The following is a 19,016-nucleotide window of genomic DNA, read 5'->3' as shown; positions in this document are numbered from 1 at the left end:
GGGCTTAGCTGAACTCTGGAGCAGGAAGGTATGGTCCATGGACTGTGCTGATGTGTCAAGAGTCTGTGAGAGCAGTGGAGAGCAAGTCTTAGGGGATGCAGCCAAATAAACAAATACATATTTTTAAAAAAGAACAATTTTTAAAAAAAGAGTGAACCAGAAAGGACCACCTCTTTCCCAAAGACTTCAAGGAAGGCTGCCACCGTGCTGAGTAGAGTGTCTCTGAGGTGCTGAGACCATAAGCCAGCCTTCATGTAAACCTGCAGCTCCATTCTGTATTACTTGGGTGGCTTAAAAGTCTCGAGCTGGGAATTTAGTTTCAAGGTGTCTGGCAAAAGCAAAAGCAAACCCTTCCTCTGATTCTGAGAGTGATTCTAATATGTGGTTTTTCCCCACATGGCCTGGGTTGTTTGTGAAAGTGAAAGTTGCTCAGTCGTGTCCTATTCTTTGCGAACCCATGGGCTATACAAAAGTCCATGGAATTCTCCAGGCCAGAATACTGGAGTGGGTAGCCTTTCCCTTCTCCAGGGGATCTTCTCAACCCAGGAATCGAACCCAGGTCTCCCACATTGCAGGCGGATTCTTTACCAGTTGTAATTCAACTCAATTCTGACACTGTCTGCCTAGAGATAGGGTCGGATCCTGAAGGTTAAGGGATCAGTCCCACAAGACTGCTTCTTATCTGCAACTTCACATGAAAATTGCAGATCCCAGTTGTCACCTGTGCTTCTGATTAACTGGCTGTAGGCTGAAGGTTCTGATGACTCTCCCCTTGGGTTTGATTAATTTTCTAGAGCACAGACCTCAGAGAAACACTGTACTACCTAGATTGCTGGTTTATTATAAAAGAACATAACTCAGGAGCCGCCAGATGGAAGAGGCGCACAGGACAGGGTATGTGGATGTGGGCAGGTGTGGAGCACCCATGCTCTCCGAGCATGCACCTCTTCTGGAATCTCCATTGTTCATGCATCCGAAAGCTCTCCAAACCCTGTCCTTTTGGGGTTTTATGGAGGCTGTGTCACATAGGCACAATTGATTAAAGTATTAGTCATGGGTGATTCAGCTCAATCTCCAGCCCCTCTCCCCTCCCAGAAGGTTGGGGTTGAACTGAAAGTTCTAACCCTCTAATCATGTGGCTGGCTCTAGTGACCAGCCCCCATTCTTAGGAAACTTAGGGGCTTTCCTAAAGACATCACGATCACCCTCACTAGAAAATCCCAAGGGTTTCAGGAGCTCTGTGCCAGGAAGAAGCTCAAGGACCAAATGATATATTTCTTATTATTAAATTGCAGTATCACACGCTCTACCAAGGGGCAACTCATCCTACACCTTCCATTATTCCTAAAAAGTCATCTTCAAGAACAACAAACAGCACACAATGAGGCTGCTGCTGCTGCATTGCTTCAGTCGTGTCCGACTCTGTGCGACCCCATAGACGGCAGCCCACCAGGCTCCCCCGTCCCTGGGATTCTCCAGCAGCCAAGCACAAAGAGAAATAGTACACCAAGAGCGTATGCCAGGAGAAAAATCTAACAGACAGAAGGTCACCAAAAACCTCACATATGGGAATTATCAGCCATAGATAATAAAACCATTATACTAAGTTTAAAGAAATAAAAAACAAATTTGACATTAACTGAAGGGAAGAGCAAACTATAAAAAGTGACGCAAAAAACCTTAGAATAGGCAATGGTTTCTTAGAGACAACACGAAAAGCACAAGCAACAATACAAAAAATAGATGAACTAGATGTTATCAAATTAAGACACTTTTATGTTTCAAAGGATACAATCAAGAGAGTGAAAAGACAACCTACAGAATGAGAGGAAATTTTGGCAAATCATATCTGATAAAGGTCTAGTATCCATACTGTATCGAGAATTCTTAAATTGTAATAATAAGAGGAAAATAACTCAATAGTGAAATTGCTTTGTATTTTTTGTTCACTGGCTTGAAAACCTTCAGACAGCTGTACTGAGCCTTTTAAAGCACTAAGCTTTAACAAACTCAGAGCCTGCAGGTTTGTTTCCCTCTGAGTCTCAGGTTCCTCCATGATATTTTATCAGGTAGGGTGCTAGCACTGTCCAGCGCTTTTAACTGAAGACCAGCTTGAGACTTTTTAAACTACCCAGGTGATACAGGATGGAGCTGCAAATTACGGGAAGGCTGGCCTGTGGCCATATAAAACCAGCCAAGGGGCTCCAACAGAGCACTCACGCTCATGGCTTTGGTGGAAACAAAACGTAAGACAATAGCTGAGACTTGGTATCGTATTTCCCACAGAAGCAATCCGAGACGGGACTGTGTTTTAAACACAACAGATGACAAGGATTTATTAAATCAGTAACTCCACCAAATGGTTTCAAGGATGTTAAGTGAATCACCCAAGGCTATACTACTGGTGAATTGTGGGGCAGGATTTGAACCCAAGCAGCCTGACTCTAGAACTACTGCTGCCCATGATCCACCATGGGTGAGTTGCAGTCCCTGACCTTGTCCTCTGGTGTGAGGCATGGCCAAGAGACAGGGCCAGGTGAGGAGTGTTTGATAACCAAAGTATGTGGCGATCTTAGGACCACACGAAGGCTCCATTTAGGTCTTTCTGGGGAGGTATGGATTTCCTCTAGACACTGGTCTTGCTGCTGCTGCTGCTGCTAAGTCACTTCAGTCGTGTCTGACTCTGTGCGACCCCAGAGATGGCAGCCCACCAGGCTCCCCAGTCCCTGGGATTCTCCAGGCAAGAACACTGGAGTGGGTTGCCATTTCCTCTCTTGGCAGGGGCCAAAGATGTGTTTATGTCTGATGGGACAAGCCAGTGCAGTTTGTTCATTTCAGGCTGGGCTGAAGTTCTATAAAATGTTGGAAGCAGAAAGATGTGCTGTGGTATAGTAACCTCTGGGGTTTCTGGGACTTAAGTTCTCCAAGTAGATACTCGGTGTGGTGGCCAGTAGATTTCTGAGCACTGGATAAAGAGCACTTGATACTTCTTCTCCCGACTTAGCTCCTGGGACACCCTTGGTGGCTTGACTCTGTGAGGATAGGACTGTCTTGTCTCACGAGCAGGACCACCAGTTGATGGCTGTTTCCAAGCTTCAGAAGCAAATTTCCCTGGGAGTTCTTTCTTCTATGCAGGTCAGCTGACATCATTCTGGACAAGAAGTATGTGGGCAGCTACTCCAGGGTTCAGCCCAAATGGGGACTACCCCTTCTGCCTCCCAGCAAAGGCAAGTTACCACGTCTGGGTGAAGGGCTTTGCTAAGATAAGGCAAAGGTGAAGATGAGCAACAACTTAATGAATGCTGTGACTTTCAAGTTAAATTCATAGCCCATCACCAAGAACATGATTAAGGAGGCAGTCAGGAGGGCACGGCTGGCCACCCAGCACTATTTATGGGATCAACAACAACCATGATTACTATTACAGCTCTCACTCACCGAACTCTCACTGTATACTGGGCAGAGTGCTAATGGCTTTACAAGCTCAGCTCGCCGAATCCTCTCAACAATCCCAAGACTGTTTCCTTCTCCCAGATGAAGAATCTGGGCTCAGAAAGGCTGGTTACTTGCCTAGGGTCACACAACTAGGAGACGGGGGAGCTGGCATGTGAACCCAGGCCTGCCTGATGCCAAAGCTGGGGCTGCTGAAGCACTGCAGTGGGCTACCTCTCAGAGAGGCAGCAAAGAAGAAAAAGCTGGGGGGCTTAGCACTCTGCAGTTCTGGGGGTAGGCATTTAGGGACGGAGCAGACAGTGGAAGATTTATTTATTTATGGCTATGCTGGGTCTTTGTCGCTGAACGTGGGCTTTCTCTAGTTGCGGCAAGCAGGGGCCAATCTTCATGGCTCTGCACAGGCTTCTCATTGAAGTGGCTTCTCTTGTTGCAGAGCACGGGTGGTCTCAAGTAGTTGTGGCACATGGACTTAGTTGCTCCTAGGCATGTGGGATCTTCCCAGGCCAGGGATGGAACCCGGGTCTCCAGCATTGGCAGATGGATTCTTTACTGGACCACCAGGGGAGTTCGGCAATGGAAGTTTTAACAGAGAAAGGCCAGTGAGGCAAGGCCCTGTGGCATATGGCACAGATGACCAGCAGAGCCTAGGAAGAAGGCTAGGGCCCCAGGCAGTGGCAGACAGGGGCGGTCTCCTTTCTTGCTGTCCTCTGAATAAAGATGACATTTCGTAATCACAGTCATTCTGCCTCTCTCTCCTGGACCTCGGCATTGCTCACATGGCAGTGCCAAGCTGACCAGTCCAGGAAAGGGGAAGAGCTGGGGTTCCGGGGACCGTTCATAAAGGATTATGTGAATTTGTCTTTGGCCCCATTCTGGCAGACCGTCTTCCTGTGTCTCCCTGGCTTTATTACAGATCTTTCAAAGGGTACCTTCACCCTATTAATAGCACCTTCCATATAAAGAACAATGGTACTTTCCCTTCCAGCAAAGCTCTGAAGAGCCCTGCTGACCCTTCCCGGGCTCCCCTCAGGCAGGTCTTCTGTGGAAATGAGGATCACAGGCTGCTCACAGCCATATCTCAGGAGCCATGATAAGGTGCTCTGTGATGTGCAGGCCTCCTTACCTCATCTGAAGAGCCATTTTCCACTCGAAACCTTCCGGCCCTTTGGATGGCTCCATCGGCATCACTGGAAATAAGCTGGGGAACAAAAGACGACTCAGTTAGGAAGCTGTTTGCAATGCCCCTTCCATCTGTCTGTATCTGCCTAGAAGTAAGTCAGATCCAGCAAGAGCTGGAGGGCCCAACCTGGAAACTGATAGTCTCTTGGAAGCTGACAGTCATGTTCTCACACAGGTGGCCCCATAGTCTTTAGGAAGCTGAAGAGTGAGGAACACCTAGCCCACGAGAGTGGACAGTAAGAGCATCAAATCTAAATTTGAACATATTCCAACATGGAAAAGCATTGAAAGGACGCTCCCTGAAAATCAACCTTAATAAGCGTCATAGGCGGACAAGTGCAGCTCACAGATGGCAAAACCGAAAGCCAAGTCTCAAGTTCATCTGCCTTCACAGGAAAGCCTAAAAAACAATTAATGGCTGGCAGAAACTCAAGGCTCTACTAACATCACAGACAGCTCTTGTGCTTCATTCAGTTTCAAACAGTTTCCAAAAGGCCAATTAGCCCTTTCCAAGGCAGGCAGACTGTATTTTAGCTCCAGCAATGTGATTCTTGCAAATAGTCTTCATTCAAGGAGCTCGAAGCCAGAAAGAGACATGCTTGTGTTCAGTCACTGCAGTCCTGTCCGACTCTTTGTGACCCCATGGACAGTATCCCACCAGACTCCTCAGTCCATGGGGATTTTCTCCAGGCAAGAATACTGGATTGGGTTGCCATGCCCTGCACCAGGGGATTTTCCCCAACCAAGACTAGAACCTGCATCTCCTGTGTCTCCTGCGTTGCAGGCAGATTCTTTACCACTGAGTCATCAGGGAAGCCCAGGAGTTAAGAGGAAATCAGGCCTTGGGCATCATTCCTCAAATCACTGACTCAAGATTTAACTTAATTTCTCCTAAATTGTCTGAATTTCTCAGTAGCAACTTGAGAGAATGATATGTCTTTTTTTCAACTTTTAAAATCTGCCCACAAATTTGCAGCAAAGATCTGCCAACGATTTCCATACCCCAGACCCATTAGAACATGCTTGCCCAGAGGGGCACTTCTCACCACTCTAATGCAAGACTCACTCAGTGAAAAGATACAAGGTTTCTTAAGAATGATTATCTCATGTTCTAACTTGTGTTTAAGAGACATGAAGGTGTGAAAATATGTGGAAAAATTTCACTTATCTTCAAGGAAACCTGTTTGAAAATGACTGATATACTTTTCCCATGATAAATACAAAAATAATAGAATATAATATTTACTGAGAGCTACTATGTACCATATATTCCTCTGGCCTTAATATTTGAGTCTCATCAGATCAGATCAGATCAGTCACTCAGTCATGTCCGACTCTTTTAGACCCCACGAATCGCAGCACACCAGGCCTCCCTGTCCATCACCAACTCCTGGAGTTCACTGAGACTCACGTCCATCAAGTCAGTGATTCCATCGAGTCAGTGATGCTATCCAGCCATCTCATCCTCTGTCGTCCCCTTCTCCTCCTGCCCCCAATCCCTCCCAGCATCAGAGTCTTTTCCACTGAGTCAACTCTTTGCATGAGGTGGCCAAAGTACTGGAGTTTCAGCTTTAGCATCATTCCTTCCAAAGAAATCCCAGGGCTGATCTCCTTCAGAATGGACTGGTTGGATCTCCTTGCAGTCCAAGGGACTCTCAAGAGTCTTCTCCAACACCACAGTTCAAAAGCATCAATTCTTCGGCGCTCAGCCTTCTTCACAGTCCAACTCTCACATCCATACATGAGTCTCATAAAACAATACAAAGTAGATTCTGTCATTATTCTCATTTATGAGCGAGGAAGCTGAGGCAGAGGAAGGTTAAAATAACTAGGCAAGATTGCATTTAGTCTGTGGTAGGCAGGCAGTGTGAACACAGGTAGTCAGATTCCAGAAGCTTGTTCTCCCCTGACCTCTACCCTACTTAACCATCCTCCATGGAATGTCCATAATAAGGTACAGTTTTTATACTTAACCTATATCCTGCAAAATAACTTTAAAAACAAACATGAAGACTTATGTATATGTTTAGCTTTGATGTCATCTGATCATTACACTGTTGATAAACTGAGGCAATAGAGGCTTTGTAGTAAAGAATTTAATTTACCCAGAGAGAGGTCTGGGGGTTTCCCTGGTGGTCCAGTGGTTAAGAATCCACCTTCCAATACAGGAGACTTGAGTCTGATCCCTGCTTAGGGAACTAAGATCCCACGTGCCACGGGGCAACTAAGCCCAGGTGCTGCAAACTACAGATCTGTGCAGCCAGGAATCCCAGGGCCAAAACTAGACAGAGAAGCCCGTGTGCCACAACGAAAGATTCTGCATGCTGCAATGAAGATCCCATGTGCTGCAGCTAGATAAATAAATATAGCTAGATAAATAAAGACTACATAATAAATACTACATAATAAATAAATACAACATAGCTAGATAAATAAATACTTTTTTTTTTTTAAGAGAGCAATACCTTTGTTCTGACCTTTATTCTTGGCTCCTGGGAGGTGATCTCTAAGCCCTGGGAATGTCCTACATGAGTGTCTGTTTCCCTGGTGACTACTGAGCCACTCAGGAGAGTATGGTGGGGGCATTGGGTCTCTTGGTATCAGATCTACCTCTGGATACCAAGACTGAGATGGGCTTCCCTAGTTGTCACTACTCCACGTGTAGATCACACATGGTTGCCAGGAGGTGTTGATGCTGACCATGACACCATGGGAGAGGACAGCTGGAAGACCTGCATTTGGACTCTCTAGGCTCTGTCCCATGTGTTTGTTTCCTTGGCTGATTTTAATCTTTTGCTGTAATAAACAGTAAGTGAGCTTAACAGCTTTCTGCACATTCTGAGGTCACATCTGGATTTGACAAGAGAAAGTGAAAGTTGCTCAGTCATGCCCGACTCTTTGTGACCCCATGGACTATACAATCCATGGAATTCTCCAGGCCAGAATACTGGGGTGGGTAGCCTTTCCCTTCTCCAGGGGATCTTCTCGAACCCAGGTCTCCTGCATTGTGGGCAGATTTTTTACCAGCTGAGCCACAAGGGAAGCCTTGGCAAGAGAAGAGAGCTGCAATCAATTACTAACGTCTGCCACTGGTGTATAAAGAGAGAGGGTGACGCACACATCCTTGCATTAGAGGTTGGTAGACATACTCCTCACTCTAGCAGCGAGTCTCATCAGGGACTCAGAAACTTGGGAGAAGGGCTGATCATCATTCACTGATTCACTCATTCATTCGCATAACAAATGTAAAGAGTGGTGGACTATATTCCAGACACTGCCGGGCACAGGCTATGATGACCTTTTCCTTGGCTGAGATTAGAACAAGAAGCTTATTGCTCATCTTGATTGAAAGGTTCAAGAAGAAGAAAGGGAGGAAATATTGAATGATTTGATGGTTAGAAAGAATTCAGCTCCCTCTGAACAATCATCACAAAATTCTTGAAGACCCTGAACTTCCGCCTCCATCTAACACGTTTAACGCTATCACCGTCACTCTCCCTACCACCAACCATCTCCATAAGCTTGTTGTCATCTCTCCCTTGGGTGACTGCAACCACCTCCTAACTGGCCTGAATACCCCCCACCATCGCTTTTCTCCAAACCACACTTCATACCAAAGAGCAGGGATTTTGGCATCTACAAATCTGATTGCCCTGTGATCCCAGCTCCATCCTGGCAGCCCCTTCCTTCCCACCAGAGGACAAACACGCACGGGAACCCCTCACTTAGAAGGTCCTCCTCTCCCACCTTCCCCTCGTGAACTCCTCATCCTTCAATTCCACCACAGTCCCCACTTCTCAGACCCCTTCCCTGACTTCAATGCCTGCGAAAACGCCCCCAGCAAGGCTCAGGGGGTGCTCAGGGTCCTGGTTGATGTTCTTTTGTGCCATTACCAGATTCATGCCTGTCTCTCCTCACTCCCTCTGAGAAACTCAGGAAGACTATTTTCTCACCGCTGTTTCCCCAGAGCTATGCTCATTGCCTGACACAGTACTGATACTAAATATTTATTACACAGGAAACCCATCAATAGATGAATGCCAAATCCTATGGAAATGACCAAAGGGATAGAAGACTGGTGGCAAGATCACTTCCAGTTCCGGAAACCAAAGAAAGTTCGTTACTCACATACATGGTTTCAAAGAGATTCTACCCAGTCTGTCATGAAAGAAAGACCAAAGGGAAGGACAGACCAAATCACAAGGCTGTGCAAGGGAAAGGCAGCCTGAGTAGCAACAGTCCAACTCAGCAGGTCAGACTGACGCTGCTGAGCTCACACTGCCAAGGCCTATCTGCCATGAGGGCAGGTGTTCAGGCAGCAGGTGGGAAGGGGACCTACCAGTCCCACTGGGGAAGTGACTCTTGCTGCCACATGGAATGGCAGCCCCAGAGCTCCCCTGCCCTGCCACCCACCCCCCACCTCACAGCGGGCTCGGGTAGCTGGCTAAAAAAAGCCAAGGGTGCCGTGGAGGCTGGTGTGGATGGGGACTGGTCCAGCAGCTGACATGAAAGGGGACAGTGCTCTTGTGAATGAGAGGTTGAAAAAAATAACACCGCAGGGGAAAAATAAATCCTTTTAATATGACAGAGAAGCTGTTTCCCTCAGTAGTTATCCTTCTATTACTCCTCATAAGCCTCTGATCTGGCCAGTTAAAACTTAAAAATCTATAAGCTCTTCCATTTGTTGGAAGGAGATTGGACTTGGGAATGACACAATATCTACCAGAACCCATCTAAATGTCCAGTACTGCACAACCAAGGAGCCTCCCCCGAGTCTCTCCACGTGGTACAGAGTTCTGGCTGCCACCAAAATCCATTCTCACCATCTTCCACAGTAACGGAATTGTAGCCAGACACACAGCTAGACTACATTTCCCTCAAGGTGGCCATCTGACTTCATCTCCCCACTTGCAGGAGGGTCAAAGTCTCAGAGGCATGCAGGAATCCCAGCCCTTTAGAGAGGGGGTGCTCCCTGCCATGTGCTCTTTCCATCTCCATGGTTAAACCTCAATGGTGAAACCAGAGAGACCTCCAAGCCCACACTGAAGACAGAGGGTTCATTCCAAGCCTGACTATGTGGGGCAGAGGCATCTGACAACTTAAAATGCTTGGCTGGATGTGACAGATAAATATGCTTGTTTTTAACTGCATTTTGACATTCTAAACCATCAAGGAACAACAAAGAAAAAAATAATTAAACCTATGACAAGTCCATAATTTAAAATGTGGAAACTGATCTGAGGTATATGAGCACATGTTCTAGAAAATATATTTACTACAAAAAGCAAAGGAAATTTGGGGCCATAGCTAATTGTAATAATTTGGGAGGATACTTGATCTATGAATATGAAACGATCTGTGATCAGCTTTCAGATGTAAAGCACAGTTTCTGAATTTGGAAATGGAAACCACATCTCACAGGGACTACAGTGAATTCAAAATTAGATACTGAGAAGAAAATGCCCCCCCAAAAGTAAATTAGAATATCAGTTTGAGATAAACAGAGAAAAATGATTAGCAAAAGCACAGAGAACATACCTGGGAGGAAAATGCAAGGAATAATGGACCCAGGTGTTATTAAGATGGTCTTTGGGTAGACAACGCAAGACTAACTAAATCATTACCTAGACCAACTCTCTCTGGTAAGGTCCCCTACTAGTGAGCTAGACCACAACTAGAGAATGCCTTTATTTGCTGCAGAGCAGCCTGAGAAGTTCAGACACAAAGCAGAGAGCAGGCAGCCTGAGGTCTCGCCCCTCCGAGGCCAGCAGAGAGGAGGGAGCTGGCCAGTCTCCTCACACAGGAATATATCTGGTTCTTTGTTATTCTTCGGGAGAAAGGTCCAAAAAGGACATTCTCAAGCATGCTCTGACCTTTGCAAGTGCTCTGCTGACCAGTTCAGTGGCCAGTAAGATGTTTTTTATTGGATCAATCCAATAAAAATCCAAACTCCTGAAGGATGGAATGAGGTAGAGGGGCAAAATGAGGACGTGGATAACAAGGAGACCGGAACTCCTCCTAGAGGTCATTAGAGAAACAGCACAGACACTACAATAAATATCAGCGGGTTACTCTCCCTGGTAAAGGAAAAGACTCAAGGGTTGGGAATACAAATGAAACCCAATTCGCTGCGAGAAGTAACAAAATAGAACAATACAATAAGACAATAAATTATGAAAAAGAAAGGCAAAGTAATAAGTATTCATGGTAAGTTGGGGGGAAAATGGTGAGAGAATAATAAAATCAGAAGGTAGAACTTAGGAGAAAAGTATCTAATTTTAAAAGTAATGGTACATGGGTAAAGAGATCTACTCACTCCCAACATATAATAATTATAGACACTCATTCTAAGACAAAACTATTATAAATAGATGGAGTTTCTAAAGTTATAATTATAATAGGGGATTTAGTATATTTTTATCTGATAGGTCAAAGCAAAACTAGTAAGAAATTACAGAGAAATCAAGCAATAAAATGAATAAGCATGATTTAGTAGACATATACAGAATTTATCAAGGTACAAACAGAAAAGACATACCTTTTAAGGGCATCTATTAAAGCTGTAAAAACTGACCAAATACTGGATAGAAAACAAGCATGAATAAATTCGACAATAGAAACTGTACAGATGATTTTTTAGTACAGTGCAACTAAATGAGAAATCAGTGTCAAAAGGATATGGAAAGGGAATTTTAAAGCATACATCTGAAAAAACTCTTGGGTCAAGTAGGAAAACTAAGATAGGACACTATCCAGACATCAACAATAAGAACAGTACCTACCAAAACAGATAATGGGAGAGATGTTGTATTTACAGGAAAATTCATATTTCTAAATGATTTCATTATTAAACAAGAAAGAATAAAAACAATAAACTAAAGCATTAACTTCTAGAACACAAAAAGAACAATGAGATACACCCAGGGAAAACAGGGGCAAGGAATCAATAAAAGATCAGAGCAGAAATTATAGATTTAGAAAGACAGTAGAATCAATAAACACATCAGGCCAGGAAGCCTGATCCTGAAAAGCAGAGTGCTCACTTTGGGAGCACATATACTAAAATTGGAACAGTACAGAGAAGATTAGCATGGCCCCTGAGTAAGGATGACATGCAAATTTGTGAGGCATTCCATATCTTTATAAATTCAGACTTTGTGATTAACAGATACACACTGCTGCTGCTAAGTTGCTTCAGTCGTGTCCAGACTCTATGCGACCCCATAGACGGCAGCTCACCAGGCTCCCCCGTCCCTGGGTTTCTCCACGAAAGAACACTGGAGTGGGTTTCCATTTCCTTCTCCAATGCACGAAAGTGAAAAGTGAAAGTGAAATTGCCCAGTCGCTTCCAACTCCTAGTGACCCCATGGACAGCAGCCTACCAGGCTCCTCTGTCCATGGGATTTTCCAGGCAAGAGTACTGGAGTGGGGTGCCATTGCCCTCTCCCAGATACACACTACTGTACATAAAACAGAGAAACAACAAATATTTACTGTATAGCACAGGAAACTATATTCAAAATCTTATAATAATCTAAAATTGAAAATAATATGAAAAAATATATATACATATATACATAAATATATATATATATATATACATAAAATGTTAGGTCTATGAATCAAAGCAAATTGGAAGCAGTCAAACAGGAGATGGCAAGAGTGAACATCAACATTTTAGGAATCAGTGAACTAAAATGGACTGCAATGTGTGAATTTAACTCAGATGACCATTATATCTGCTACTGTGGGCAAGAATCCCTTAGAAGAAATGGAGTAGCCATCATAGTCAACAAAAGAGTCCGAAATGCAGTACTTGGATGCAATCTCAAAAATGACAGAATGATCTCTGTTTGTTTCCAAGGCAAACCATTCAATATCACAGTAATCCAAGTCTATGCCCTGACCAGTAATGCTGGAGAAGCTGAAGTTGAACAATTCTATGAAGACCTACAAGATCTAGAACTAACACCCAAAAGAGATGTTCTCTTCATTATAGGGGACTGGAAAGCAAAAGTAGGAAGTCAAGAGATACCTGGTAACTGGCAAATTTGGCCTCAGAGTACAAAATGAAGCAGGTCAAAGGCTAACAGAATTTTGCCAAGAGAACAAACTGGTCATAGCACACACCCTCTTCCAACAACACAAGAGACGACTCTACACATGGACATCAACAGATGGTCAGTATAGAAATCAGATTGATTATATTCTTTGTAGCCAAAGATGGGGAGAAGCTCTATATAGTTAGCAAAAACAAGACCAGAAGCTGACTGTGGCTCATATCATGAACTCCTTATTACCAAATTCAGACTTATATTGAAGAAAGTAGGGAAAATCACTAGACCATTCAGGTATGACCTAAATCAAATCCCTTATGATTATACAGTGGAAGTGAGAAATAGATTTAAGGGACTAGATCTGATAGACAGAGTGCCTGAAGAACTATGGATGGAGGTTCATGACACTGTACAGGAGGCAGTGATCAATTCCATCCCCAAGAAAAAGAAATGAAAAAAGGCAAGATGGTTGTCTCACGAGGCCTTACAAATATCTGAGAAAAGAAGAGAAGGTAAAGGCAGAAGAAAAGGAAAGATACACCCGTCTGAATGCAGAGTTCTAAAGAATAGCAAGGAGAGATAAAAAGCCTTCCTCAGCAATCAGTGCAAAGAAATAGAGGAAAACAACAGAATGGGAAAGACTAGAGATCTCCTCAAGAAAATTAGAAATATCAAGGGGATATTTCATGTAAAGATGAGCACAATAAAGGACAGAAATAGTATGGACCTAACAGAAGCAGAAGATATTAAGAAGAGGTGGCAGGAATACACAGAAGAACTGTACAAAAATGATCTTCAGTACCCAGATGACCATGATCGTGTGACCAGTCACCTAGAGCCAGACATCCTAGAATGTGAAGTTAAATGGGCCTTAGGAAGCATCACTACAAACAAAGCTAGTGGAGGTGATGGAATTCCAGTTGAGCTATTTCAAATCCTAAAAGGTGATGCTGTGAAAGTGCTGCACTCAATATGCCAGCAAATTTGGAAAACTCAGCAGTGGCCACAGGACTGGAAAAGGTCAGTTTTCATTCCAATCCCAAAGAAAGGCAATGCCAAAGAATGCTCAAACTACCACACAGTTGAATTTATCTCACATGCTAGGAAAGTAATGCTCAAAATTCTCCAAGCCAGGCTTCAACAGTACATGAACTGTGAACTTCCAGATGTTCAAGCTGGATTTAGAAAAGGCAGAGGAACCAGAGATCAAATTGCCAACATCGGTCGGATCACTGAAAAAGCAAAGAGAGTTCTGGAAAAACATTTACAGCTTTATTGACTTTGCCAAAGCCTGTGACTGTGTGGATCATAACAAACTGTGGAAAATTCTGAAAGAGATGGGAATACCAGACCACCTGACCTACCTCCTGAGAAATCTGTATGCAGGTCAAGAAGCAACAATTAGAACTGGACATGGAACAACAGACTGACTCCAAATCAGGAAAGGAGTATGTCAAGGCTGTATATTGTCACCCTGCTTATTTAACTTATATGCAGAGTACATCAGGCAAAATGCCAGGCTGGATGAATCACAAGCTGGAATCAAGATTGCCGGGAGAAATATCAAAAACCTCAGATATGCAGATGACACCACCCTTATGGCAGAAAGTGAGGAACTAAAGGACTTCTTGATGAAAGTGAAAGAGAAGAGTGAAAAAGTTGGCTTAAAACTCAACATTCAGAAAACTAATATCATAACATCCAGTCCATCACTTCATGGTAAATAGATGGGGAAACAATGAAAACAGTGAGAGACTTATTTTTGGGAACTCCAAAATCACTGCAGATGGTGACTGCAGCCATGAAATTAAAAGATGCTTGCTCCTTGGAAGAAAAGCTATGATCAACCTAGACAGAATATTAAAAAGCAGAGACACTACTTTACCAACAAAGGTCCATCTAGTCAAAGCTATGGTTTTTCCAGTAGTCATGTATGGATGTGAGAGTTGGACTATAAAGAAAGGTGAGTGCCAAAGAATTGATGCTTTTGAACTGTAGTGTTGGAGAAGATTCTTGAGAGTCCTTTGGACTGCAAGGCGATCAAACCAGTCAATCCTAAAGGAAATCAGTCCTGAATGTTCATTGGAAGGACTGATGCTGAAGCTGAAATTCCAATACTTTGGTCACCTGATGCTAAGAACCAACTCATTGGAAAAGACCCTGATGCTGGGAATGATTGAAGGCGGGAGAAGGGGACGACAGAGGATGAGATGGTTGGATAGCATCACCAACCCGATGGACATGAGTTTAAGTAGGCTTCGGGAGTTGGTGATGGGCAGGGAAGCCTGGTGTACTGTAGTCCATGAGGTCATAAAGAGCTGGACACGACTGATCGACTGAACTGAATACACATAACTGAATCACTTTGCTGTATACCTGAAACTAACACAATAATGTAAATCAACTATATTTCAATAAAATAAAAAGCAAAGAAAAACACAAATATATGGATTGATAATAAATAAAATATAATTGCTAAAAAGAAAAGAGATTTTTTTTAAGATGTGAGAGAATACAATATGAGACTATGCAAATATTACCAAAAACTTCAGTGAAATGGAAAATTTCTAGGAAAATATACATAATGAAGATTATTTGAAAAAGGAGAAAGAAACCTGAATATACTAGTAACTATAGAACTGAAGAGGTTGTCTGCCCCAAAGAGGCAGCCCTGGCTCAGAGAGTCTTTGAGGAGGGGAAGGGTCCTGTCCTCACCTGCCAGCCATACCCTCACTCACAGTAATGCAGTTTCCCTAGAGAAGAAGCAAATAGCAGAGTTCTTTTGTATTTGTTTTGGTATACAAGTTCAGGGAAATGTATTAACATACATATATATGTATTTTTTTAATGCGGACAATTTTTTTGAATGTTTTACAATACTGTTTCTGTTTTGGTTTGTTTGTTGGTGTTTTTTTTTTTTTTGGCCATGAGACGTGAAGTCATAGCTCTCTGACAAGGGATCGAACCCTCACCCCCTGCGTTGGAAGGCGAAGTCTTAACCACTAGATGGTCAGGGAAGTCCCTTAACAAATATTCAACATCAGTAATGTTAAGAAGAAAAGACAAATTCTTTATGTTATTTTACTTTGTTTTGTCTAACGTCTCTAATCTGGTCATACACCACATACACCAAAGGCTCAGGGCTGGGGAGCACTGAGCCTAAGAGAGAAAAGGGATTCCTTTAGAGATCCTGCACTGGCCAGTACTGGGACCACTAGCCCCATTCAGATCTAATTTTAAATTAATTAAGATAAAGTAAAAACCACTCAGTTCCTCTGTGGCACTGTCCATATTTCAAGTGTTCAGCAGCCCCAGGTGGTGGCTACACTGGACAGAGCAAATGACAAATTTCCACAGTCATGGAAAGTTCTAATGGACAGGACTGTGTGACATGCTGGACTTTGATGCAACTCAGGGTGACCAAGATCAATTCAGTTTCTCAGGCTGAATCACCTTCAGCTAGTTGAGTACACTAAAAATGGTGGAAATTCATGTAATTTAGTATCTGCAGTAGAGGTTTTGTTTCAATCTCAGCCAAACTGATTTATTGAACACTGAACAGTGTTTAATATCTTAGATGTTTTATTTCTGGTAAAAAGTAATCTCCAAGCACTTATAACCATCTGTATGATTCAACAAACTAACGTAAAAGAAAAAATTAAAAACAGGAAGAATAAAGTGGTATTCATTAAGTACTATAAATAGAAGTATTATTAGCTTAATATTAGAGGCAATTAGATGAGAATATTTCCTAAATTAATACAAATACATAAAATTTCAGAAACATAAGGCTCTTCTCTTCTCCACTGAATTGCTTTGTTTCTTTGGGCTGGTGTCTGTTTCCACACCTGCAGAAGTGCTAGGATTCCCTGTGATTCTGCTTATCACACACTGGGTACTTGACATTCAGGTATATATAAGTCACAGAAACAGTATTTTAATCTAGGGAAAGATCTTTTAACATTTATGTAAGTTATATCTTTAAAAATAAGATTTCAGATTTCTATTCCCCATCCCCAACTCCTTTCTTTGACATGAGTGGTTACAAGTGTGAGTTTTAGCACCCAACTTATCAGGTTCAGTTCCACACTTACTAGCTGCATGGCCTTGGGCAAATCACTTGATTTTTCCTCTCTAAATTTCATTTTCCTTATCTCTAAAGTGACGACAAAAAATAAAATGAAGACAATGACTGTAGCCACTTCTAGGTTTGGGGAGAGAATTCAATAATATAAAACATGGAATGATCCTAGAATAGTGCCTGAACATAGGATGTGTTCAATCATGTTATAACAACATGTATTTTAATAATAGTATGGTAATGATTAATATAAAAGGCCCTGATTATTGCTAGTATGAGTAAAACATTTCAATGCTGCATCTAAACTCTTGGAAAGTCTGTTTAAATGTTTGTCGCTCTTCCAACATTATTGAGAACCTATTTCCCCAGGCCTGTACTAACTGCTGGATTTACAAAGACAAATGCAACATGATCTGTGCCCTAGAGGAGCATAGAGCCTAGTGGGAGAGACAGATACACAAACGTAAACAGATAAATCACACACAACCTGGTTAAATGCCATGGCACAGAAGAAAGTACGGGGCACACGGGGAGGTCAGATGCTGCAGGGATAACTCTGCCTGGGGGAGCTGAAGGTCTCGTTGCTATCATGCAATTTATTTATTTATTTTTAAAATATGTACTTATTTATTTGCTAGGCTGTGATGGGTTTTAGTTGTGGCACTCAGGATCTTTTCAGTTTGGCATGCAAACTCCTAGTTGTGGCATGTGGGATCTAGTTCCCTGATCAGGGATAGAACTGGGCCCCTTGCACTGGGAGTGCAGTCTTAACCACTGGACCACCAGGGAAGTCCCACTATAATGCAATTTATTCTAGAAGATGTATAGGACCTTTAAGAAATGATTTCCAACATAAGCAGATTTTAAAAACTACCAATACTGGTCAAGCAGACCATCTGCATATGCAAATCAGACATGTACACACACACACACACACACACACATACACACACACACACCTGACTTAGAAATACTCAGAAGGGAAGAAATAGATTCAAAATGTTTGCATCAAAAAAAGGTGGGGAGATAACACCTGAACATGGGTGGAAAGAGCCATCCCCTGACTGGATCCCTTCTCCTGGTGACTCTCGGTCACTTCCACTGCCTGCAGGGAGAGGTCAGAGCGGGTGTTCTCTTCCTCCCACTCTTTCCTTCTTCCTATTCTGCCCGTGCAAAGGGGTGGGGAAAAGACTTGGGAGGTTGGGTGGCTGGAGTGCTGAGCACCAGGGTGCATGTCAGAGTACCCAAATCAGTTAGAAGAGTCTCCAACTAGGATGATAAACGTTGTTGAAGAACCAGCAGGGTCCTGGATCTGGGCTCAGACTTATCATCCACATCTCTGGCCACCATCCTCAGCAAACTCTATATCCATCACAGTGATCTCTCTGATGTCTTGAGCTCGCACCCTTCTGCTTTCTCAAATCTAATGACCTCACTTGACTTCATGACTTTGTCATCCGTTCCCAAGACCCCAAACCCATTCTCACCCACACTAGTAGAGTGTTGTCATCATAGTACCTGACATAAACCCACGCTGGCTCTTTCTGGTATACATGTTAGCTGGGGATCTGTGGTTATTCACGTCAACACTGCATTTACAATCCCCTGAGTCAAATCCCAGCTCTCAATCACACCCTACTAAGTAAACTCTAACTCTCTCCTTCTCTGTTCAAAGAAACAAATTTCCACGTGGCTAGGACTACGACAAGCTCATGCTCCTTGACCATGGCTAGATCCTCACTACCACTCTCCAGTTCTTTTATCCATTCCTTTTTTACTTCCCATTATATCTCCCATCTTGGTCCTGACTTAGCAATCACCAAGTCATCACTCCAGAAACACATTTTCTTCTAAGCAGTGACTTTTCCACCTGTTCTATTGAGAAATCTGAGGTAAGTCAGCACAAGTATTCTACTCTAACCTTTCATCTCGAAGTATATCTATCCATCTTGGCTTCTTCACTAAAATAATATCTGACTAGCAGTCTCTGATACTCAAATTCCCAGTAAAATATTTGGGAAGATTCAGCACAAAAGATGACAATTCATGAATCTGAGACTGATTTCCCAACCTATGGCCAGAATATCAGGACATTTTCTACCTATTCTATGGCCAATGGAGAACAACTGGGAAACCTATTTGGTCACTGACTTTGTTGGCTGAAACAGAACAAATCTGTGGTCATCACAGAAAGCTGGATGGCAATTTATTTTCTCTTCCCCATCTCCTTTGCGCTAAGAAACCCT

General features: G+C 43.1%; 1 protein-coding gene and 1 non-coding gene across 6 annotated transcripts in view; one reads left to right on the top strand and one right to left on the bottom strand.

The window, feature by feature from the left end:
• GARNL3 (GTPase activating Rap/RanGAP domain like 3) overlaps positions 1-19,016 on the bottom strand; it is a 162,105-nt gene that overhangs the window by 84,564 nt on the left and 58,525 nt on the right. For all 5 annotated transcript variants that reach the window (XM_025262352.3, XM_025262355.2, XM_025262354.3 and 2 more), the window contains one exon: positions 4,577-4,651. In XM_025262352.3, coding sequence (XP_025118137.2) covers positions 4,577-4,651 — 75 coding nt within the window. The remainder of the gene's footprint in view (positions 1-4,576; positions 4,652-19,016) is intronic.
• On the top strand, positions 11,668-11,774 carry LOC112578303. Its single transcript, XR_003102595.1, has one exon. It is a non-coding gene; the product is annotated as a U6 spliceosomal RNA (small nuclear RNA).

This window comes from Bubalus bubalis, chromosome 12 (genome assembly GCF_019923935.1).
Source record: "Bubalus bubalis isolate 160015118507 breed Murrah chromosome 12, NDDB_SH_1, whole genome shotgun sequence".
Classification (NCBI taxonomy): domain Eukaryota; kingdom Metazoa; phylum Chordata; class Mammalia; order Artiodactyla; family Bovidae; genus Bubalus; species Bubalus bubalis.
This window is presented reverse-complemented; position numbering and strand designations above follow the sequence as displayed.